The sequence below is a fragment of the Thamnophis sirtalis genome, unplaced genomic scaffold, assembly GCF_051295495.1.
Source record: "Thamnophis sirtalis isolate CommonGarterSnake01/CBP01778 unplaced genomic scaffold, rThaSir2_p1.2 scaffold_6, whole genome shotgun sequence".
NCBI lineage: Eukaryota > Metazoa > Chordata > Lepidosauria > Squamata > Natricidae > Thamnophis > Thamnophis sirtalis.
This window is the reverse complement of record NW_028261386.1, coordinates 65,735,544-65,761,676: the sequence shown is the minus strand read 5'-3', so window position 1 is coordinate 65,761,676 and position 26,133 is coordinate 65,735,544. Positions and strand designations below refer to the sequence as shown.

General features: G+C 37.3%; 1 protein-coding gene across 3 annotated transcripts in view; it reads right to left on the bottom strand.

Moving 5' to 3' along the window:
* PLD5 (phospholipase D family member 5) overlaps window positions 1-26,133 on the bottom strand; it is a 109,894-nt gene that overhangs the window by 38,858 nt on the left and 44,903 nt on the right. For all 3 annotated transcript variants that reach the window (XM_087718036.1, XM_087718035.1, XM_087718038.1), the window contains exons 3-5: window positions 19,906-20,074; window positions 12,908-13,022; window positions 1,073-1,200 (exon numbers count right to left, since the gene is read on the bottom strand). In XM_087718036.1, coding sequence (XP_087574162.1) covers window positions 1,073-1,200; window positions 12,908-13,022; window positions 19,906-20,074 — 412 coding nt within the window. The remainder of the gene's footprint in view (window positions 1-1,072; window positions 1,201-12,907; window positions 13,023-19,905; window positions 20,075-26,133) is intronic.

Sequence of the window (26,133 nt, the reverse complement as noted above, 5' to 3'; positions counted from 1 at the left end):
TGAATTGTGATGCAAAAAGAAAAGCAGTAGTGGAATAGGATCAGGATTCCATTGCACTCAGTTTCTGTCTCCCTTTATCTACGGTGTCATTTAGGTCTGCAACTGAGTTGCTTCAAACAATGATTTAGGTAATGGGTGTTGGGGAAAAACATCATCCAATCTGTTGCATTTTATAGTCGTGAAAAAGCTAGTATCTGCCAAATGTCATGTAGACCCACAGTGACAAAAGCATTAGCTCTAGAAAACAACATCATTGATTGTTGACCATAAACCTATAAACCTGCTGCATTGCCCTCAGAAATAATTATTCTGCATACAGACTATTAATTGCAGAGGGTTTTTTAAATGAATTTCCTAACAGCAGTATGAAAAAGAAATAGAAGAAGTATTGGAGGAGAAACACTTTGTATCCAAGTTATATGCCACTTGAGGATCTAATTGCTGAAGCAGAGGTGGTATTCAGCCAGTTCTCTCTGGTTCAGACGAACCAGTAGCAGCGGCTGCAGGAGGCTCCACCTACCTTCCCCCGACATAATGCACAAGCAACGTGCATGTGCAGAAGGCAGTGCGCATGTGCACACAAGGCATGTGTGCTCACATTTGTAAACTGGTAGGGAAGGTAAGTGACTCCCACCTGTGCTGAAGGTGTTATACATGGGAGAATAATGTACACACTGGTACATGGGCAATTGAACTGACCCTACTAAAATTAATAATACTAATAATAGTAGTAGAGGTTGCCATACAACCTATTGTATCATATTACTTTATCTAATTTTAGAAGATTCAGTTAAGAACAGTACAATTTCCAGAGTTATGTCATGAAATGAAATAATTTAGATTTAGATTTACTTTTTTTAGATTATTGTCATTGTATGTATCACTGTATACCCACACAACGAAATTCACATAACACCCAGAGACACACATGACCATAAATGAATAATAAATAAATAAATACATAATTATAACATAAATGATCCACATATACAAAAGCCAATGGCTGTATCTGCCATAACAAAGTTAATTATAATTTTTAAAGAATTTATTTTGCAGTTTAAAGAACTAATACCTGCCCCAGTGAACTCCAATCTAAACTGGCACTTCCAATGTACACATGTTGCTTATCCACAATCCAGAATGATGACTGCAAGTGACCACCATTATAAGCAATTAAGTTTACATATATCACTTCTGCACCTAAACAAAATAAAAAATATAACAATTAGAGCATATAATTAAATCATCCTGTCTTAAAGATAATGATCACATAAAGTCACATAGAGCTCAGTGAGACATAGTTCAAAATATCTGAGGCTGAAGTTGTTTTAAAAATAGACTGGCAGAAGTTATAGAATTGTAATTACCCATCTGCAGACATTCACAGATTAAAATGTGTCTAGAAAATGTTTCTCAATTCATTGTATTCATTTTGATTATGACGATGGCCTTGAGTTAGTAATTATGTATTGACTGACAGGTGGAAGAAAAGTATGCTAGGGTAAACAGAGCACTTTGAATTCTTGTAAATGAAGCTTTTCTCATAAAATAATGCCACATTTTTTGAATTTTACAAAAGATAGCATCCTTCAACTTCTAACCTCTTTTCCCTCTGTTTTCTTCTTACCACAAAAAAGCTGTCCAGGAAGAAAAAGATGGAATAACTGTTCAATATCTTAATTTACAAAGCTAGGACCCCACTGATCCAAAAGTATACTTTATCATATCATTACTATACTACAATATACTACTGCACACTAAGCACGGTCTTGGAAGACCCTGACAAAAAGTGGCTAAATGGAAAAAAGTTATAATACATTCGAAACACAGAAAGAATGAAAAAAAAAAAGCTATATCAAAGGTTTTAGGATGTAGCACAAGATAGGTTTTTTTTAGAAGCCTGACATAGTGCAAATGATGTATGTTCTCTCTAAAATGAATATAAACCCATAGTTTTTGTTTTGTTTTTGGTCATTCATGAAAAGGAAAACACTTCTAGCTTTTCAATGAAAATTTTAACTAAAAAAAGTATTCCTAATATTCAAATATTTTTAAAATGCCACAATGCAAATAAAAAAATAAGCAACTGCACAAAGCATTGTCAATGCCAACTTGATTGGAACTTTTAATATATACTAATAGAAGAAAACATTATTTAAAATATGGAATAATGGAATGTTATCTACTAGAGGAACACAATTGTTCCTGAAATCCCTCTAAAGGAGGGAAGTATGTCTACCAAATCAAAATGGAGCAATTGTGGCTTGATGGCCATAAGCAACCCAGCTGGAATCAAATGCAGCATTTTTGTCATGCAGCCATAACGAATGTTCCGGGTGTCACCTCTTTTGTCCCTTAACCAATTGCTTTCTCTAGGCTGAGACACCGAAGAGTGCTACTAGATGATGAGAAATGAACCTGTTGAAACACTGCTAACAGCCTTTATTAACAGTGATAGTATTACAATTAGAGCAGCAAAATGTAGTTATTTTTCTGCTTTTATTGTATCCATGGATTGCTGTCTGGTGGCTTCATTTAAGATAACCCAGTCCCAGAGAGAGAAAGAATTAAAAGCTCCAGAGAGATGAACTGGGCTGATCATTGAGGCTGTAGCTGATTCAGACAGATCTTCCACATGAAAGGAAGCCAGCAGAGCAGCTAAAAGATGTTAAAGGAAACTGACTGGTTATTTTGGCCAGCAGCGAGTGGAGTTGACAGAAGAATCGTAACTGTGCTATTATTCCGGCTTGCAGATATATAGCTTTCAAAAGAAAATGCTAAGACGCTCAGTTGTAAAGAAGCTGTAGCAACCCAGCAACCTGATGATTAGTGGTGGCAAGGAGAGAAGATACCTGTGACACAATGGTGACATTAATCTAAAAAGGTTTGTGTGCAAGTGGAGGAGGAACCTAAATTCCCACACCATCCTGTCCTCTTGTTCAACTTAGTGATGAGAAACAGAGGTCATCTAGAAGGGATGGGATTGGAGAGGTGGGAAAACTAGAGAAAAACACTAGTGATTGCACTGCAATGGCAAACACTCCTGTATAATTTATCTTAGAACTTGGGATAGAAAAAGCTTAAATGGAGGCAAGAAAAAAAAGGGGAAGGGGAATCAGAAAATCACATCCTGTCACCTTTCTTTGCTAAAGAATAGCTGTTTATTTCTTGTGAAAGTATTCAAGAGTAAAGCAACTGGCTGAAGAGTTAACAAGATACTACTTTAGTAAAACTGCCAGGATGTTGGATTTATATTTTACGCACAAAGAAATAAAGAGAGACTAGTATAGATCTATTTAAATCTATTTAGCTCTCATCAGCTAGCCACACCCTTTCTGGGGTTCGAACTCAGGCTACTTGCATATTAGATAGATGTATTAACCTCTAAGCCATGGGCTTTCCTCACTTTGTCAGCTATACCAGAGGGGAGATTAAGTGTTTTCTGGTGAAACCGGTCTATCCGGTCAACCTGTTCTACCCAAATATGGGACGGAGCATACTGCTTCCACTTTCGCCTTTCAGGCTCAGTCCAGAAGCCTTCACAGGTAGTCACTTTCATGACAAACTATTTTTTGTGTTGAATTTATATTTTACTGACAAATAAAGGGAGACTGGTATAGATCTATTTCAAGCTATTTAGCTCTCAGCAGCTAGCCATACCAGAAGTACAGGAAGAAGGCTAGAAAGATGTAGCTGAGGGGTCAGAGTTTCAACATGGTGCCGAAATGTCTATGGAGCTGAAGAAGCTACTTGGATGAGAAGTGAAATGTCTTCAAAGAAAAACCAGAAAGTGCTGTTACTTCTTGAAAAATCACCTTGGGACAGTACTGAAATACATTTGTCTATGTATTTATTTATTTAAACAATTTATACAGCATACCATCTCATAGCAGTGATTTTAATAAAAGCACATGTAACAGAAATAATTCAGTATGTTACTTCAGGCTTGTATCATCCAAATAATTATTCACAAAACAGCCCGACAATGATTTCCCCTTCAGACATCCAAAGTATCTTTCTTTTTCATTTCTTTGTTGATCATGATTCTGCATTCCATGTTGGAATCTTCTGCACCAGGATTGTCCCCAAACAGACACCCAAATATTGACCAGCCAATAATAATCTTTCTTAGTAAGATAAACAATTCATATACTGGTTACTATCCATGCCACCTACAGCATTTCTTGTTCAAAGTAAAGATAGGTTTATCTCATCCGTGTGTATGCCCATCTGTGCTAGCTAGGATCTCTAAAGACAATCAACAAGCAAGCCAAAAATAATTGCCTATTTCTTGCCAACCACAATCTACATACAAGCAGGGTTGGGATTCAGCCGGTTTGGACCAGTTCGGGCAACCTGGATGTTAATTTTACATCTGGTTCGCTGAACCAGTAGTTGCAAGGACTGGCTGGCCCCCCCCACCCTGCCCCTCTGCTCGCAGGAGTCTCTATGCAGCCCATTCATCATGCCAGGTAAGTACCCTGCAAGGAGGCTATGGGAGGGTGAAAAACGGGCCTCTGGGAAGTTCTAGAAGTCCAGAAACAGGCTTGTTTCTGGTCTTCAGAGAGCCTCCGGAGGCCAGGGGAGGCCATTTTCACCCTGCTGGAGACTCGAGGAAAGCCTCCAGAGCTTGGGGAGGTTGAAAACTTCCCTCCCACTTAGGCCACGTCCATCGACCGAGGCCATGCCCAGCAACCAGGCAGAGAACCGGTTGCTAACATTTTTCAATCCCACCCCTGCATACAAGATACCAACACCTACTTGGGATTGTTTTAAGAATACACATTGATGCTGTTGAGGTATGGTATATTGTAAATGTGGTTTCTAGAAAACTGACTCAAAGTATGATAATGAAACTGCTTTGTGTGTGCAACTAATTGATAATTGTAACTTTTGATACGCTGATAGAGCTTCTGGTGCTCATTTTGAAATATTAAAGAGGATTAAGATTTATAAAGGTTTAGTGAATTATTTCCTTATTTTGGCCTCACTGGGGGCCAAAATAAAATGTGGCTGGGGATCACAGACAGCCCATACCTGGCCTTAGTTGTAATAAAAAGAAAAATTAAATCAGAATGAAAACTTTGTGAGGTGTAAAAGTATTACTTTCTTTTTAATGTATTATTTATCCCACAAGAAACAAATAATTCAATACAGTAAAGTTTGTATACTTAGTATAATTTGATCCCAAATTATATTTAATTGTTAGTTGTGTATCACCAATTCAAAGGAACTTTCTGAAGAAAGAAAGTGATATATTTTAATTAGTTCTCAGAGAAAAGGAATTCATTGTTTTTTAGGAGACACATTATTTCAAAAAGAGATTAACCACAATAAGAAGAACCTTTTTATTTGGATGTGTTCCAATGGCTCAAAGATCATATCTCCAGACATTTTAAGCTTCCCTTTTAGCATTTTTGTCAAAGGCCTGGAGATGTTCCAGAAATTCCATTAATGCAAAATCTTTGCACTCAAATAGGTTAAGCATAAAAATAGAATACTCATATTAACAACATAAAGCTATTTTATTACTCATCCAATTTTTAAACTGAAAATTATTTTTATGTTATCCAAGACTATGATATTTAAAATAATTTAATTTCTAGTAATACATTCTATTTAAAGAAAACCCACTGCTCTGTCTCTCCTCACTGCTTTCTCATTTAGTAATAGCTTGGAATAATTCTTTCCCGCTCTAACTCTTTTTCCCCTTTTCTATACACACACAAATACAAAACACTACATTTTCAAAATGGAACCAAGCCTTGGAGATCTTCTAGTCTAACCCCCTGCTCAGGCAGGAAATTCTATACCATTTCATATTTGGTTTCAGTATTTTTTACTGTTTCACATAATCACTGTTCTTTTTCATTATATTTCTATTGACATATAATGCATGTTTCAGGAGGTCACTGCTTATAATAACATATATATTATTATGAAGTACATATTCAGTATTTTTTCTTTTTCTCGTTAATTCTTCTTATAGTCCAGTGGTTCCCAAACTTGGCAACTTTAAGACTTGTGGACTTCAACTCCCAGAATTCTCCAGCTAGCTCTTCTGGCTGGAGAACTCTGGGAGTTGAAGTCCACAAGTCTTAAAGTTGCCAAGTTTGGGAACTACTGTTGTAGTCTAATGGTCAAGTCAAAAAGGTGTAATTACTTAACCCAACACACAAATTAACTCTAGAATTTTCTTTTTTGCACTACAGGTATTTCATAAATTCTTATATGTGTATGATGTTTGTGTGTGTCTGTGTGTGTGTGTGTGTGTGTGTGTGTAGACATGATTGTTGCTGTTTTTCTGAGTATTTATATCACTTAGTTGCAAAGTCTACTTGTTTTGCATTGCACTCACCATAACTAGTCCTCATCCAATTTAACAAAATTTAACACTAAGCTGAGAAATAAGCCTTTTAAATATATTATAATTCTATAAAGTCAATATGGAAGCTGCACACATGCCATTTGTCCTCTTCTAAATATCAGAATACAGTAGTAGTGTTACCTATAGGAAAGAGGCCTTCACCTGATACATTGAACACACTAAAGCTCCAATATAATCTCGGATTTTATTAGCACAGGAATCCGGTTTTCATGAAGCCCTCCCAGTGTAAAATTCTGCACAGGAAGTTTTATTATATATAGATCTTCTATATAATACACCGCTCTAGATCCTGGATGGCCTCATTTAATAATTTCATGCACTATATCTGTTCATGTGACAGACCAGAACCTCATTGTGTAAACACAAGGAACTAAGAGACTTCCTCTATCAACTGTAGAGGGGGCATGCATAAGTACAATAACATGCTTATCGTCCCTGTCATTGTATTTTTCTTTTATTCTTGTTCTCATTTTTATTTGACAAATTCTAATAATATATCCGAGTCCATCAGCAGCTCAACCAGATCCTGCTGGGCCACAACATACATACATACATGCATGCATGCATGCATGCATGCATACACACACACACACACACACACACACACACACACACACACACATGCCCAGCAGGATCTGGTTGAGCTGCTGATGGACTCCGATAGTGAGGAACCATATGAGTCTGCCATGGAAGATGAAGAAGACCCTCGGCAGGGTTCAGACTCGGAGCAGGAACCAGAGAGGCTGGTTGGCCACCAAGAGGCGCCTGAGGCTTGGAGCAGTGGAGAGGATCTAAGGCAGTTTTTCCCTGATGCTAAAGTGCGTCGAGCTGAGAAACGGAAGCAGCAACTCCGTAGGCAGTCTCATAGACGATAATTACGCACCGGTGGTTGTGCCCGAGCCCCTCCCGAGGGTTTATAAGGAAGGGCATTGGGAGGGGACATTTGCAGGAAACATCCATTCGAACTCTTATTGAAGAAATCTGCATTCTAGTTGTGTCTTGTAGAATTATCTGAGTTGCTTTCTTGGAGCTTCTGGGTTGCTGTCAACCGATTATCTTGAACGTGAATTTGCCTGGGCCTTCAGCCAAAGGACTGGTTATTGCATTCATTAAATATTGGCAAACAGCCACTCTGTGTGTGTGTGTGTGTGTGTGTGTATATATATATGTATATGTTGTATTTGTGCTGATAAATAAATAAAGGGAGACTAGTATGATCTATACTAGTCTCTCTTTATTTATTTATCAGCACAAATACAACAAATGTAACAAAAGGCAACAGTAAAAATATTGGGTTTCTGTCTGGATGGTCTCTTGTGACGAGCCGAAGGACAGAGAATGGAAGTAGTGATCTTCCTCCCATATTTGGGCATACCGGGGGTTATTTAGCTCTCATCAGCTAGCCATACCCTTACTGGGATTTGAACCTGGGCTATATTACATACTAGGCAGATATCTTAGCCATTAGGCCACAGGCTCTTATCTGTTATCAGCGAAGCCAGGGTGAAAGGTATCTATTAGATTTTTACAACCCCCGGTATGCCCAAATATGGGAGGAAGATCACTACTTCCATTCTCTGTCCTTCGGCTCGTCACAAGAGACCATCCAGGCAGAAACCGAATATTTATATGTGTATGTGTGTGTGTGTGTGTGTGTGTGTGTGTGTGTGTGTGTGTGTGTGTGTATATATATATATATATATATATATATATATATATATATATATATATATATATATACATATATATATATATATATACATATATATATATATACACACATACATACATACATACATACATACATATATATATGTATGTATATATATATATATATATATATATATATATATATATATAGCTAGAACTGACAGACATACTGAAAGCTTCAGAAGTATAAACAGATTTATATCTCTTTCCCAGCAAAGACTTTTTTGGGGACTCATTTCCCAATAGTCTTCACTTTCTGAGACTGCTTCAGTTTTGAAGGGGAATTACTACTTCCTGCCTTAATTAATTATATTTTTGTAATAATTGCTATTAACCCAAAATTAATTGCTATTAACCAAAAATTAATTGCTATTAACCAAAAAAGTGATTGGTATACAACAAGCCATAAATTATCAGGTACCATGGTTGAAGAAAGTGTTCCAATGGTTTGGATTTATTTAATAGCTCCATAGCGAAATCCATTTTTTTAAATATAGTAGATACTATATCTCTCCTAAACTATTCATACAGATCAATTTACATTGTTCATATATTTGAGTATTAGCAGCTTAACATTTTCTAATATTGACCTACTTCCCAGCACCACAGTATATCTCTATAATCATAAGAAAATTAATGTTTTCTATATCTTTTCTTTATCTACCTCATTACACTGTCACATAATCAATAAGCATTTTGCAAGTATTTATGCTCAAAGACGAATATGGCACATCCTATTGAGAATTAAAGCTGTCTAATATATTTTTCTCTCACACACATATAATATACTTCCCAGTTTAGACTTAACATTTGCATGGCAGATTTTTTGTTTTCCCTTCATCCTTTATGGTGATTCCCCACCTCTGATAAACACATATACATCATTCTATTCCCTTTGGCAGAATTTTCACACTGCAGAAATGGAGCACGAACTAGGACGCTCCTACTTTGGCTGAACTGGTAGTAGCAGCGGCAGGAGGCACCACCCAGAAGCGTCACGTGCGAGCGGGCTGGTAGTAAAAAATTTGGAAACCCACCACTGGGCATGACATAAGACATGTACAAGAAGTATTATAATATCTAGTTTATACTATAATTCACTATACCTTAATACAGATACCTTACAACAGACTGTTTAACTATCCTTTGTTTTCTACCAGCATCTGCATGTCTTAAAACCTTATCTATTCATCTTCTAATCTTGAATAAAGACTGTCTTAAGGTACATAAATTCATCTACTTGCTTTAACTCTTCACATTTATACATAACATATACAGTGAGTCACTCCATTTTCCTGTCAGATGCAATTTATTATCTGAAGCATTACCTCTGGGCCATTCTCTCCATTGTCTCATATAATCTATCTTAAATTTGCTGCAATTTGTTTGGGCATCTTCTGCATACAAAAGTATTCTACACAGACACTGACATTCCCAACTAACATATCTGTAATGTCACCAGAAGTATTCCATTATGCATTTCTCCATAAATGCCTAAATCTTATATAGGTATTATCACACACACTTCCTGTTCTAAGAGTTCCATTTAATCTGGGGCAAGTTTACTTCCATGATTTATTGCTTTTATTCACTTTTATCATTAGTTTTCTCTAACACAATGTTCCTACTCACATTACTGTGTTTCTGAATAACCTCCTAAAGTGTGGAAGTCTGGTTCTGCAAATCCCTTGTCCAATAGATGTCATAGCTTCCCAAAGTTATGAGACATTTAACAGAATATCCTATACATATTTTAGGTTATTCTATGATACATTTGAATAGGTTTGCTTTATAATTTGGAATTTCTCTGTCACCCTTCCCCATTTCAGATACAATTGAACAACAAGATAGAGATAAGCTTGAAACAGAATCTGTGGGGCATACATTCCATATGTCTTACTTTTTTTTTTAAGAACTCACCATGCGGACCTGCAATTTTAAAATACTCTTACTGGCACTTGGTAAAAATATAGAGAAAATGTTTGTATAGTAGCAGCATGAAATAAAGTGAAAAGCCCACTACTCTAATGCAGACTCAGATAGATTTCAGGTTGTCTGTTCATTTGAATAGGACTTAATTTTTTCCCCATTTATGCAGAATGGCAGATTAATGGCGCCAGATCAGCTAACAAGTCTTTGAAAGACCTGGAAGTAAAATCAAAGTTTACATCCAAGTACAAATGCAATTTACTGGATCACACCGAATCCACAAGCGTCAACATTCAAATATAGAAGCTCCATGGGAATTTAAGGGAGACTTTCCAATTTTTCTTTTCCAAATTTCTTTTTCTTTAATTTATGCATGTCTAAATTGCCACATTATTTTCTCATTCTAGGATAACTTACCACCATTCTGTTGGCCATCTCATCACAGCATCTGGTTTCACACCTCCCTGCAAAGTGAATGAGAAAATGAGCCTGATTTTGATGTGAATTCAAAGAAGTTCCAGAATGGGAGTGTTTTTTTTAAAAAAAAAACTTTTACCTCCCACCTCCCAAATAGATGCAGTGCATCTAACCTTAGGCTTCAGAATATTTGCTAACAATAAAAGCCTTGAACTTGTTTTTCTCCCTGTAATATTTGGTTAATGAAACTATGTATAAAAATTAGCTTACATTCCCATAGAGCATCTTGAATAATTGAATGTTGACACGATAATGGTTTAAAGTATTGGTGAGTTGAATGTTGATGAATGTTTATCTTCACTAGGTAACACAGTAGACCCTTTTAGTGCCTGGCATGGACATAGTAAATGAGAGTAAATTATGAGTTACATAAAAGCATAAAAACCCTATTAAAATAGTAACAAGGATAGGATATAGAGATATAACTGCAGTAGTTCTGCATTTCTGTAAATGCAGTATGAAGTACAGAGATAGGTTATTAGAAGGAGAAATCTGCACCTGATTTAAAATTATGGAAATTTTAAACTGCTTACATATTATTTTCCTATTAATAAACATTACCATTCTGAAAGCTTTTCCATAAAACAGATTATAATTTCGGCACGTACTATCAATGGCCTCCTTGCTAGTTTTGTATTTTAAAGAAATTATATTTGTTCAAATAGCAATTGTAAAATAGTAATGGTAAAATATTGTAAAATAAAATACATGGGACAAAAGAAAAGTTAGGGTTTCAATTTTTGATTTTTTAAAACTATTTATTTAGTAATGTAGTTATATTATTTAGTTATCATATATGACATGTATCCTTTATCACACCAGCAATACAAGACTATTTATTTTTAACTGATTGCCACTACAAGCAGACAGACTGACCAGTAGAATATAAGAACCACTAGATTTGGATCTAACTTAAAAAACCACACCATTTGGCTAACTTCTTAACTTTGTCATATGCCACATTCATGCAAATAATGCTCTTAAATGTAAATGCACATAGTGCCAGGATTAATTGTACCTATCAGGATTTTTATGTAGTTTCTAAATTTAATATTAATGCAATTGAAATACTTTTTCGTTAAAGAAAATAAATGTATAGCTTTGATTTGTTTGGCTCAAAATGTTTTTATTTCAGAAAAAAACTGGTTTGTTAAACACTACAATCTTCTAGGTCTTCAGTACTGTATAAACACTTTACCAATAAAATAGTTACATTTTATTGTAAATGTTGAATATCCAATTTTATTTCATTATACATCAATTACAACATGAAAATTTATTCTTTGACAGAACTGAAACAAATAAATATTATAGTCCATAAAACAAATATTTTAGTAAAGTTGAACATTTCATCAGCTTAGGTATAAAATTGGCAAAAAAAATCTGAAATCTATATAATGGATTAAAAACTATATTTGGATTTTGTAATAAACAGTTACATTTTATTTATACATTTTGTACGACTTATATATTACTAAATTGCTGTATCACTTGGACAGAAAAATGTTCAGGATCTCTCATCATACTAATAGACTTTTATTTTCCAATATGCAGAGAGATAAATTTCAATTATTTGTTTAAAGCTTATTAATACAAAATTGTATTATGAATGTCTCCTCTCAGAATGTGCCATATTAAAATATATGGTTTGTAAAGTATATTTCCATTTGACTTCATTGTGCTCTGTTTTAAAATCATGATGATTCAAAATTAAGTAACACAGAGAGACAGATTTCACTCTACCACCATGAAAGTATATACCAGTAGCTGTCATATATGCCTGATGCCCAATTAGGGAATTTGTGATATTGCAGAAAAAAATTGAGCACATTCATAAGTTTGTTATTTGTTTACTATCAGCATCATTTTGAAGATTTATAGATCTAACAACACTGCTTTCTGTTTTAATATGGATTGCCATAATTTGATCAAAGTGAAACCAGTGGTGGGTTTCTACCAGTTCGGACCGTTCGGTTAAACCGCTGGTGGTTTGGCAGCCTGGGTCACTGCTGGAACCAGCAGTGACCCAGGCCTGCCACACCCCCAAACCGGTTTTCCTGATGGTGCCTATGGCGCCACCATCTTGTTTTTTGCTTATGTGGTTGCGCAGAGCAATTTTTATTGCAGTACGCATGTGCGTGCAACACACATCAAGTGCCCGCCCACAAGTGAACCGGTAGTAGTCCCTGCCAGAACCCATCAGGGAGTGAAACCATATACACAAATACAAATACTTAAATCGTGTTCAACTTTTCCACAGAACTAAATGAAAATCAAAAATGCTTGACTTTACAAGGCATAATCCAGCAATGGTTTTGCATACCACATCAACACCCCATATGTATGATGTAAGCAATATAGCTTTATCATTATAATAAGACAAAACAAAGTTCATGCCCTTACCCTTTTTTTCCAAGTCATTTAATAATTTGGACTTCTTGTGAAGAATATCACTCACTAATTTGATTTCAATATTTTGAGACAACAGTTCTTCCAATTTTTCAAAAATTTGCTGCCCCTATAAGGAAAATATTCATTTATTTACTTATGTAAAACATTGTTATGGTCACCCATTTTAAACCAAACTTTGGGCAGTTCACAACCCAAAAATAAAAACAATGTATAAACATGGAATTAAAACAAAAAAGGCTAGGTGCTACAACTAAATTTTCTCATGCATCGCATAACAAGTTCATTCCATGCCAATCTCAGCAGTTGGTGGAAAACCTAGGTCTTAAGTGCTTTTCAGAAGTCTAAGGAGATGGGGAACTTCTAGACAGAGGCTGCCATAGAAAAGGCACACTTCCTAAGTCCCATAAGATTAAGGTGACCAGATTTTCAGATTGGAAAAGAGGGACACCCTTTACCGGGGGGGGGGGGGGGGGGCTTGATTAAAAAAAATTTTTTTTTGTCAAAAGGTCACCCCAGGACACTGAAACCAGCATAAATACGAATCTGTTGCCAAACAAAATTTTGATCACGTGACCATGAGGATGCTGCAACGGTCGCTAAGTGTGAAAAATGGTCGCAACGGTCGCTAAGTGTGAAAAATGGTCGCAACGGTCGCTAAGTGTGAAAAATGGTCATCAGTCACTTTTTTCAATGCCATTGTAACTTTGGTCACTAAATGTTTTCCCCCTCCTCGAGACTCCTCACTTCTTCCTTCATTCCTCTTGCTGATCTACCTTCACCTTATCTGTCTTCTGCTCTTTCCCTCTCTTCCTTCCTTCCTCCCTCCTTCCATCCTCTTCTTTCCTCACTCACTCCCTTCCTCCTTTTTTCTCTTCCTTCCTCCTTCCATTCTTTATACGATATAAAATTCAATGAGGGTGAAACACACCAAATCTGGCAAAGCTGCCTTGCACCAACCTGGCCTGCCCATAGAATAGCAGCCACTTTGAGACACATAAACCTGGTCTGAACATATTGCATCACAAAGATTTGCAAAGATCACATTTGCAAAAAGGAACATTTCTTGTAGTAAATACATTTTATAAACAATTTAAAAGTAAAAATCCCCCCAAAATAATAAAAAAGGTATTCTATAAATAAAAGAAATCCTTAAAAACCATTGTTAAGTATTACACCAGCAATAATTTATACTGTCACCATTTCAAACTATCATCAGAAATACGAATCTGTTGCCAAACATCAACATTTTGATCGCGTAACCATGAGGATGCCACAACGGTCGCTAAGTGTGAAAATGGTCGCTAAGTGTGAAAAATGGTCATCAGTCACTTTTTTCAATGCCATTGTAACTTTGGTCACTAAATGTTTTCCCCCTCCTCGAGACTCCTCACTTCTTCCTTCATTCCTCTTGCTGATCTACCTTCACCTTATCTGTCTTCTGCTCTTTCCCTCTCTTCCTTCCTTTCTCCTTCCATCCTCTCTTCTTTCCTCACTCACTCCCTTCCTCTTTTTTTCTCTTCCTTCCTCCTTCCATTCTTTCAGCTTCATTTCTTTTGCCTATCTACCTTCTCTGTCTTTCTGCTCTTTCCATTTCTTCGCTTCTGTTCCTTCCTTCTTCCCTCCTTTCCTATTTCTTCCTTCTTCCTTCCTTCTGCCTATCTACCTTCACCTTCTCTGTCTTTCTACTCTTTCCCTGTCTTACCCTTTCCTCCCTCCCTCCCTTCTTTGCTTTCTAGTTCCATCTTTTCTTCTTTCCTCTCTCCCTCTTTTTCTTTTTTCCTTCCTTCCTCCTTCCTCTTGCCTATCAACTTTTTTTTATTTTTTTTTTGTTACATAGACGACACATACCCACAACAATAAAAACAAAACAAAAAGAAAAAAACCCATCATCACATATAGCATGTCATTTGGTTACAAGTGTTTTAACATTTATCATTCTTATACATTTATTATTTCATTTAATAGGTTATAATATACAGTTTGGGTTGCTTTGTTTACCATCCCTTCCTCCTGTTATAACACCACCTTATTTTCCCTTTCTTTTCTCCCTTCCTCCCTTCTCTACTTTCTTCCTTCCTGCTCTCCTTTCCCTTCCTTCTTCCCTTACCTTTCTCCTACTCCTGCTCTTCCTCTTCCCCTTTCTACCCTCTCTCCTCCTCTTTCTCTCTTTTCCATCCTCCTCTCCTTACCTCTTTCTTCTTTCCATCATCCTTTCATTCTCTCCTCCTTTCTCCCTTTCTCCCAACTCCCTTTCTGGGAGTTTAAGTCCACACACTTTCAAGTCTCCAAGGTGGAGAAAGACTGATCTATCTAATTAATATAATTATTTCTCCCTCTCTTTTTCACTCTCTTTCCAGCGCACACACGCAAATGCATAGGGCAGCCCACCTCACACACAGGTAACTCCGGGCGGCTTGCTTGCGGGAAGAGGACAGCCTACCACTCACCCACGCGGGGGGGGGGCAGGATTTCACCAAGAAAAGTTAACTTTCCTGCAAAAGGGGCCGGCAGCCTCTCAGCTCTTCCCGGCTGGGAAGACCTCCCCCCACTTCCACTCCTGCGACCCTCCTCCCGCCTCCTCGGAGCTTCAAGCAAGCTAACTGGGAAGGCTGGGAAAGAAGAAGAAACGGAGGCGCGAGGTCAGCGGTCCTTGGGGGCGCGGCGGAAGCCCTTCAAAAGCGCCCATTTCCCGGCTCGGCTGCCGTTGCTGCTGCTCATGGCAGAAGGGGAAGAGGAGGAGGAGGAAGAGAAAGCAGCGGGGCGGTCCCTACAGCCGCCGACGCGGGAAAGGTGCGCTTTGACAGGGCTCCCACAGCCCTTCAAAAGCGCCCATTTCCCGGCTCGGCTGCCGTTGCTGCTGCTCATGGCAGAAGGGGAGGAGGAGGAGGAGGAAGAGAAAGCAGCGGGGCGGTCCCTACAGCCGCCGACGCGGGAAAGGTGCGCTTTGACAGGGCTCCCACAGCCCTGCCAAAGCGCCCATTTCCCGGCTCGGCTGCCGTTGCTGCTGCTCATGGCAGAAGGGGAAGAGGAGGAGGAGGAAGAGAAAGCAGCGGGGCGGTCCCTACAGCCGCCGACGCGGGAAAGGTGCGCTTTGACAGGGCTCCCACAGCCCTGCCAAAGCGCCCATTTCCCGGCTCGGCTGCCATTGCTGCTGCTCATGGCAGAAGGGGAGGAGGAGGAGGAGGAAGAGAAAGCAGCGGGGCGGTCCCTACAGCCGCCGACGCGGGAAAGGTGCGCTTTGACAGGGCTCCCACAGCCCTGCCAAAGCGCCCATTTCCCGGCTCGGCTGCCGTTGCTGCTGCTCATGGCAGAAGGGGAGGAGGAGGAGGAGGAAGAGAAAGCAGCGGGGCGGTCCCTACAGCCGCCGACGCGGGAAAGGTGCGCTTTGACAGGGCTCCCACAGCCCTGCCAAAGCGCCCATTTCCCGGCTCGGCTGCCGTTGCTGCTGCTCATGGCAGAAGGGGAAGAGGAGGAGGAGGAAGAGAAAGCAGCGGGGCGGTCCCTACAGCCGCCGACACGGGAAAGGTGCGCTTTGACAGGGCTCCCACAGCCCTGCCAAAGCGCCCATTTCCCGGCTCGGCTGCCGTTGCTGCTGCTCATGGCAGAAGGGGAGGAGGAGGAGGAGGAAGAGAAAGCAGCGGGGCGGTCCCTACAGCCGCCGACACGGGAAAGGTGCGCTTTGACAGGGCTCCCACAGTCTGCTAAAACGCCCCTTTCCCAGCTCAGCTGCCGTTGCTGCTGCTCATGGCAGAAGGGGAAGAGGAGGGAGACCTCCCCCCACTTCCACTCCTGCGACCCTCCTCCCGCCTCCTCGGAGCTTCAAGCAAGCTAACTGGGAAGGCCGGGGAAGAAGAAATAGCGGCGGTGCGGGGGCGTGGCGGAAGCCCGGCTGCCGTTTCTCTTGCTGAGGGCGGAAGGGGAGGAGGAGGAGGAGAAAGTTAAAGTGGGGGCCCGATCCCTTCAGCAGCCGAGGCTAATTCTCTGCACGAACGAGAGCGTGGGGGCAGCGGCAGCCGCCCGCACAGAACTTCCACGCGCTTCAGTGGCTTCTGCCGGGCGGCGGGAGCCCCGGAAGTGAGAGGAAGTTCTCTGCGGGTGGCTGCTGCTGCCCCCACCCTCTCCTCCTGCCGCGGCCAGCGGAAAATTCTCTGATTAGATTCATTAGAATTAGATTAGATTACTCACCAACAAGCGCAGCTGCAACCCCAAAAGACGAAAGGAAAATGGAGACTCACGCAGGAGTCCTCAGGGTAAGGAGTCCAGCCAATCAGTGAGCTGGTTGGGATGGAAAATTTTCCATCCCAGCCAGCTCACTGATTGGCTGGACTCCTGGCCAATTAAATCACTGAGCGGCAGGCTGGGCTGGCTTAAATTTGTAGGTAGCAGATAGAACAGAACGATGAGCCAGCCCAGCAAGCTAGCAGCTGATGGGCGGGAGCTGCGAGCGCCAAAAAAAGCGTGCTTTTTAAAAAAGCGTGCGGGACGCGGGAAAATGCATTAAAAAGCGGGGGTGTCCCGCCAAAAGCGGGACGTCTGGTCACCTTACATAAGATGGCAGCATTTATAGGAAGGGATGAACAAGGATTACATTATATATAAAATCAATGTGTTTATGGAATCTGCAGAGGAATTTATTTTTGAATGGTTTTCATATACACAAAAAGAGATTTAATATAGATAAAAAGGTAATTGGGAATTGAAACTGAATTGTATAGAAATGATGAATGCGGGATGTACAAACTTTTGCTGAGATTTGAAATGGAGGAAGAGCATATATATTCTTTTCTTTTTTCTTCTATCTATATTTCCTTTCACACTTTTCTTAATTTTTCACCTAATCTCATTTTTCCTGTTCTTTAACCATATACTATTTCATGTTTCTCTTTGATCTATGAAACAATTTTTGATAAACATTTTTTTTTTAAAAAAAAAACAGTACCATTGTGTCTGTGTGTATGTACAGAGGTATATAATATGATAGTTTTTCTACAAGACTTTAAAACTATTGCCTGGAAAAAGGACTTGAAGCTTACAAAATCATGTAGATAGTATCAAGCAGAATGATCTCTTGCAGTCCCCTTAAATAAGAACACCATGCAAGATGTCTAATTTTAAGCCAAAAAGTTAAAATAATTGGAAGCCTTTACACGATCACAAAAATCAGTGGGCAATTTTGAAAAGCAATTAGATGCTAAATTTTGACAGCATCTTTGGCATGGAGATTGCAAACTATATTACTTCTAAAATCCATCTTACATATTCTGACTTTTTAAAAGAATTGCAAGGTAGGATACTATTGCAAGCTTCTGATTACATTAAGTTGCTAATCAGCATTTTAGAAAATTTGGTGGTGGTTCCTCTACTGAATACAAAAAAAGCTTTGATTCAATCCAAATTACATTTTTCCTTAACTTATGAACACAATTGAGCCTCAAATTTCCATTGCTAAGCAAGACTGTTGTTAAGTGAGTTGTTGATATAAATAGATGACTGAAAATTCAATGAATTTATGAGAAAGAATAATTGCTATTAAATTAATATAATTCTAGGTTTCTACATGGATACAAAGAGAGATCCCTTAGTATGGGGATGGATAGATACTGATATATATATATTCTATTTAAATTGCAGTTTCTGTAAAAAGATTTTTCTAGATATCCATCTTTCACCATGGGATATAATTTTAAATGGAATCTAAATGATCTGTCTCAAAACCATTATGTGAACAACTATAATGTTGATCTCACCAATATTTCGGCAGGGGCTTGGTTGCAAAAACTGATTTTTTTCAATTTTGTGATAGTTCAGTCTCTATTTATATGAAGAACTGACAAATTGGAATTACATCATTTTAAAATTGCAGGTAAATCCTTCTTAAGAGTGTAAGAGCAAAATGTAGTATTAATGTTTGGGATTACCTTAATTATTCCTTATAAATGTATTGATATGCTAAATATGCTAAATGCCAGAGTTGGAATAAACAAACATTCAATTAATTCCTAAACCTCTAAATCACTTGTTATATTGGAAAGTGTTTTGGAAGAGTCTAAACCTTCCAAATTCCTGAGTCTGTTTGGATTGAGGTAGGTTGTAAATACAATATTTTAAAACAAACAATCCTACTGAATTTCTGATAGATAACTGAACAATATTAGATAGACATTTGTAATTTATAGGAATTTTGACTCATGGAGCAGGAATACCCTAGTTTAACCAATTTGTGATCTTGTATTTAAAGAATATTAATTACATTGCTTATAGCCTTAACTTGAACTAATTCATCAAAATATAATTTTTCATGAGTTGTATCTATGTTTTTATAAAAATAATGTAGACAATAAAATTTCCTTTTCATTACTATGAGACTTCACAAATAGCACAAAAATTACATTTTCCATATATTAGAAATACTTTTTATTCTAACTATAGAAAAAAAATGGGATTGTTTAAAATTGCTGTGATAAACTAACATATTACTAAAGAACAAACCAAAAGGAATTTGACTGACAAAATGGGCACTGTTTATCCTTTTATTGCAACTTCCCATCCTCATTAAATAACAATTCCCAGAATCGCAGCTGGCATCATTGCAATCTGAGAATCAGGAGAGTGCCAGGACAGTTTATCAGAGTATGTAAATTAATTTAGTAATTTTGAAATAGGTTTCTTTAAAAATAATTTTATTTTTTGTCTAAATACATATGAAAAATATCATTATATAAAACATGAAAAAGTCCATGATCAAGTTAGGAAACTCTTTATAATCTGATATCACCATTTTCAGCATTAAACTTATATGATCTGAAATATTAATTCTTATTCTGAAAGGCTATTCTACAGGCAACTACTTCAATCTCACAATGGGAGTAACAGAAAATTATTTTCTTATTTAAATAAAACCTGAAGGATTCAGACTCAGGCAAGATTGAACTGTAAAACTGTAAACCAAGAAGACAATAAGACTTGAAAAAGTTTTTTAAAAAATGTACCTGCCATGAAGTTGGATGGCTGTGACTGAGGTTCCATTGGGAAGACACTATGTCAACAGATGCTTTAGCCATATTAAGTAAATTCATCCATCCCTGGAAAAGAGACAAGTGGGATGGCGCATTGTCTGAATAGTTTATGCCTTCAGGAATGTTTTCCACAAGAGTAACTCTGAGAAGACACAAAGAAAACACAAGACAGGTTTTCAAATGTTCCCATTTTATAAATTCATCAGCTCTCTGGGGCTTTCTTCAATCTCTGCCTGTCAAGTGCTGGAGAAATCAGGAAATCCAGGCAATTCAAATCAGTATAAAGATTTATTGCAAGTTTAAGCTCTTTACAAGAATCTGACCAGTTGGCTGTCAAGGGGAATGAGCGGGAGATAAGAGAGGCATTTAAGGTAGGCTGGACTTAGATCTCTTGCGGGCATGCAGGGACTGGTGACTTATGACTCCTTTGACCCTTCCCTCAGGCTCAGCCTGGTCATCTGCTACACTGCCTTAACTGGGGTTTGAATTGGGTGTGGGGTGTGTCTGTTGTGGTACATTACTCCACACATACTTGCATCTCTGCTAGCCTTCCTGCTTTGTTATGTCATATTTTGTTCCCAAAGTAGCATTAATGATTACAAAGACTATCCGCTTTCACTTTTAAATATGTTTAGGATTATAGAGAATTGTAAGTCAGACATATTAGAATCTATATTTGCCTTTCAATTAGTATAGTGCTGCTTAACTTAAATTGGAGTTTGACTCTCTAACATCTCAAGACACAATCCTTTACTAATCTTGCTACACTTTCTATTGCTAAAAGCAGAGGTTATGTGGAGTGTAAACTAATATTTTATGTGATCTTTCATTTAATCTTCATCTATATCCTCAAGAATATTACATTCAGTGTTCTATAGAAACAAAGAAACTTGGCCATGCATTTATTTATAGCTTAATAATTCTTTGAACTGAATAATTCTTATCCTTTACTTGTGAAATTTACCAGGCAGCCAGGTTAAAAGGTGCTGCTTTTTATATATTAATTCATTACTTTTCATCTGATAGTTTATCCATAATTTACATGGGCTGGTATTAAATACAACAATATGACATGAACTCCCAGTTAACCATATATTAATATTAAAACATTTTAAAAATGATTTTATTTTTTTAAGTCAAATGACTTAGATTTCAAAAACGTTGAAATTTTATTATAGTATCTGGTTGAAAATAAAATCTAAAATGTATTGAAGTATAATTTCTAAAGAGTTTCTGCTACTCAATGCACATAGCATTCAGTTAGATAGACCAATTGTTTGAGTTCTATCTTCCAAGGTTGACCATCTTCCAGAATAAGATTTAAACAGCAATGAGATAACAATAGAAACAAAAAGCACAGGGTCATGTTTTGCATTATATTTTCACTACAAGATAAAACATGTTTTTGCATTAGAAGAATTTTTTTCTGGTTAAGTAGCAATAGATTAAAAATGCAAATTGTTTCTGGGGGAAGGGTGACTAAATATTGATGATTAAAAATGAAAATACTGACCTGTCTGTACTACACATTGCAAGGAAGATAAATATGGCCAAGAAAAAAGACAATCAGGTCAAGGGCATCTATACTGTAGAACATACTAAAATGATATATTAACTTATACTGAAACTGACAAAGTATTATCAAGATAGATCTTGGTCCTTGATAAGGAAAATACAGATTGAGCATCAGTTATAAATAAGTGGTGAAAATTAGAGCAAGTAGATGAATGCCTACACCTGGTTGGAAGGTTTATTAAAATATTATTAATGAGAAATTTAAGATGTATAAATATAGGTAAAGGGGTTGTGAGTAATATGTAGCCTTTTATGATGAATGTTTATTTTAAAAAAAACGTTAAAATGGACCTGTATGACAATATGCTTCTCCCAGTACATTATATGGAAGTGAAAGCTAGGTATATCAGGAAAAACATAAAAATAATCAGAATGTAGAACAAGAAATGTATTTATATGGTAAGCATGTAAGTGTAAATATGATATGGTTACAGTATAGATATGCTGCAAGGAATGACAGTTTGCAAGGATAGAGAAGTATAATTAGATATATAGTGAATATGTTGAGGTAAATTAGATTATGCTGTTTCTTTTTTTATCTCAGATCTTTAATTTCTTTGGCTTAGTATTTTTTTTACCCTTTTCTGTACTCTCCCTACATTGTTTACCCCAAATGGAAAACCTGATGGGTATGTATCCAGTATCACCTTGATCTAGAAACCCATGTAGAGAGAGGAACAAACTTATAGGGTATGGAAAAGCCAGGAATAAAGAAGAAAATGCATTTTTAGCATCTAGTTTCCGAAATCCATCAACTCTAAAGAAGTAATGAAAGCAGAAAAAGATGCCTGGATTTCAATCTCCCTGCCTTTCAAGTGTAATAACTCTCCCACAGCATTAATCTACTAATAGGAAACAGAAATGAAAGATTACATATATACTGAGCCTAGCTTGATTCTTTTTCCTGCACTTTTCCGAATCTATTTAAGAATATTAAGGTTAAGAAGGATTATGGGCAAATAACAGTCTATGTAGTCAAAGAACCTTCCTGTTAAGGAATTGTCTTACTTAATATGATTTGGTTAGGACATCTAGAGAGGGTCTGCTCTTGGCAAGAGGAGCATGGACCAGAAGGCCAGACACATTCCCCAGGAAATGTGTGTGGTCTTCTTAATTTTAACATGAAGAAAGATTTTCTTTTATAAGCAGAATTTCGATACATCTGTGTATTAGGGAGCCATTATAAATTTTAAATAATAGTACACATTTTAAATGAGTTTCAATTGAAATATTATTTTGGATGACAATAAGTCAATGCTGTGAGGATTAGGTGTTTAGCAGAGTGATGGCACAAGGGAAAAAACTGTCTATTTTGGCATGCAATGCCCAACAATGGGAAGAAGTTGAATGTGTACCGATGGCTGCACTAGATACTTGATTAGGACCTATGCAAATGGAAACTCAAGGGGGAAATTTTTCTTTAGGTTTTATGGTCTTGAAGCTATTGCTGAAATTTATGAAAATCATTTGCAAGACATTGTTCAAAATACTGGTCATTAGCTACTCATCCAGTTGATAATGACAGAATTTTGCATGGCTTACTGAATCTCCTGGCTTGGGAAAATGAGGTGAAGTTTATTGCAATTGCTTCTAAGACAAGAGAGGGGAGGGTTGCACTGAGAAAGGTCTTTGGAATAGTTCATTTGGTATCAGTGAACTGCTGAGTGTGAGAGTAATAAGTGGGTGAGTAGGTGGAGATATATGTGGGATGAATGGGTGAATGTCTGTATGTATTCAGAAGTTACTTGAGAGTACTGAGAATATACACTAATTAAGAAAAGATTTTAAACATTCTAAATTCTTACCAAATTTAAGAACAAGAGAAGGAACACTAACACATTTTATCATGTTTTACTGAAATACAAAAATGTAAATGTGAATGAAGTCTATTGTCAATATAGACAAAAACATATTTCTTTTTGCATAATCAAAAGGTGATGAGTCATGGAGACTGCTAATGAATACCATATAAAGAAAACAAATCCTTATAAGCCATGTGGTTAACTTATTTGTTGTTTCCTATGCCCAGAATGTCATAGGTATCTATGGCTACTCATCTCCTTTGTTACCTAACATGTAAGTGTGCATCAGTCCAGCAAACAGTAAAATAAGCAGCTCAAATACAGCCAAAATTCCAACATACAGAAGACAGAGGACTACAACAATAAACAAGAGAAGAGAAAAAGATAAAAGTTGCAATTTATAAAATGTACTTCTGTATTACAGTGAGTATTTCTGTAACACACCTGATAAATTTCATATTATTTTTATCAAGGGTTTCCCACTCTGTATGTATACATGGAATCCATTGATGTGCAAGAATTATTTGGATGCTGGTTCCAGTGCTGTTTCTCTTCTGAATTACAACTAAAAGCCATACACTTTTGACAGAGCAATTGTCTTTTTGCCTGACATAAAAATAATTGGAATAATGGTATATGTGCCTGTATATGTGTATGTATATATATGTAGGTATGTGCATGTAATAATATCACATCATATCATATTCTTCAGATATGAAAAAAAAAGTGGTCTATGCATAGCTCTCAATATAATGCTCACTTGCACAATACTAACGCAAAATGCATGCTTTTTTTAAACCCTCCAGAGCCTGGGGAGGGCGAAAAATGAACCTACCAGAAGTTCTGGGCACATTTCCGGCTTCCAGAGGGTCTCCAGAGCCAGATGAGGTCATTTTTGCCCTCCCAGAGGCACGGCAAAAGCCTCTGGTGCCTGAGAAGGGGGAAAATATGCCCCCAGTGAGCAGGCTGAGGAGGCCATGCCCCCATTGCCATGCCCCCCACAGCAACCGGGCACAGAACCAGTTGCTAAAAAATTTCAATCCCTCCCCTGCCTCAGAGGAATGATTAACCTAGTTGTGAGAGTATATTTCAATGACCAAGGTACTTCAAAAGTAAATCTGACACAGAATTCAGCTCAAGTTGAAAACCATTCTTGGACTATAATTTGAAACACAGATTTGTACAGCAACCAAAATTAAATTACTCTATGTACAGAGTCTAAGTTTAACTTCATGGGATATTCAGATTAGAATAGATTTTCAGTATGGGTTTAATTAATTACAGCTGATAACATCAGACATGATTTATACTGTATTGATTGAAGTTCTTGATATTTATTCTCAAGTCAAACTTAATTGTGATTCATCTTCTTTTAAAGAGATATAATACATTTTAATTATTTTAAAGTCATTAATGATATGTCAGACTTTTTAGATCTATGATACTTTAATTTCTTTATATTTAACTCTTAATTCTTATTTATACTTTTTCTAAAAGAAGGGTTCCCAAACACTGGTCCATAGACTGACACTAGGCTGCAGCATACCAGAAACTGGGCCATGCAAACAAGCAAAGTCCCATCCATGGGATGCAGGCAGCACACAAAACCACACCATTCCAGTCTGCAGAAAAATCTCTCTCCACGGAACTGGTTCCTGGTGCCCAAAAAGTTGGGGGCTACTTCTCTTCTCAAACACATACACATGAGATGACTTTTTCTGGTTATTCCATTTTCCGCTTTTCTTTTTTGTTATTTTATTACAGGTTTCTATGACTCTTTTGTTCCTGTATTACTTAGATAAATAATTTTTTTTTAAAAAAATCTCGTTTGCATTGATTTACAAAATGTACATGGCCACCCATTTTAATATAATTTGGGGTGGCTAACACATCAGTACAATATAACATTTTTGTATCAATTCAATTTATTCAATTCATTTGGAAAGATCTTTTCTATTTCAAGACAAAGAAGCTATATTGATGACTCTCATACAAAAATTGCATCATTTCAGTGATAGATGTTCAAAATCTTCTCAGTCATATTGTAGCAACACCAACAATAGTGAACAATGCTTGCCTTCACACATGGGCTTTCCAGTCCTTATATCTATTTCCAACTACCAACTTATTACTAGAATGGCAGGCTAAACTTCTGCACCAACTTCTGATCTTATTTGAATTTGTTTTTGTATAGGAATCTTGTCCAGGACTCTCCCAATGGATTCTTCCCTATAGGGCTGGGAGAGCATTGCAACTGATGTCAAACCTAGAGTTTCTGAAACAAAATGGAGAGGGCCTAAACTTATAAAAGTACTATAACTTCTAGCAAAGAGTTTCTCTCAAAGCCTTCAAATTAATCATTCATTTGGATATTGATGGACAACGCTACAGCCACCATTATCTCAATAGACAAGGTGAATCCATTTTTGTATTCTACATTCCTCACCGTCAATTTGAGCAATTGCATATTTCCAGAAGCATTAATCTCATGACGTTCAGTGGAAACAATATTTTCTTAACATTTGAGCCAAGCCTGACAGGGAGTCCACAATAGTGATTGCACTGCAGTGTCACCCAGTTTCTATTCCAACACTGTGGGCTCCACAGATCTGTTTATACTTGAGTACAATATAAAATACAACAAATATTCCAATTCGTTCTCTTCCCCAAAGATACTGAAAGCAAGCATTAAAAATTCCTGTTTTGTATAAGCATTGTTTGTATTGACTACTCTATGTTACCCACAGTCACTTCTCATGAGATGGGTAGCTACCATATATAAATTTTAATTAATAAATAAATAAAACAAGACACACAGAGACAG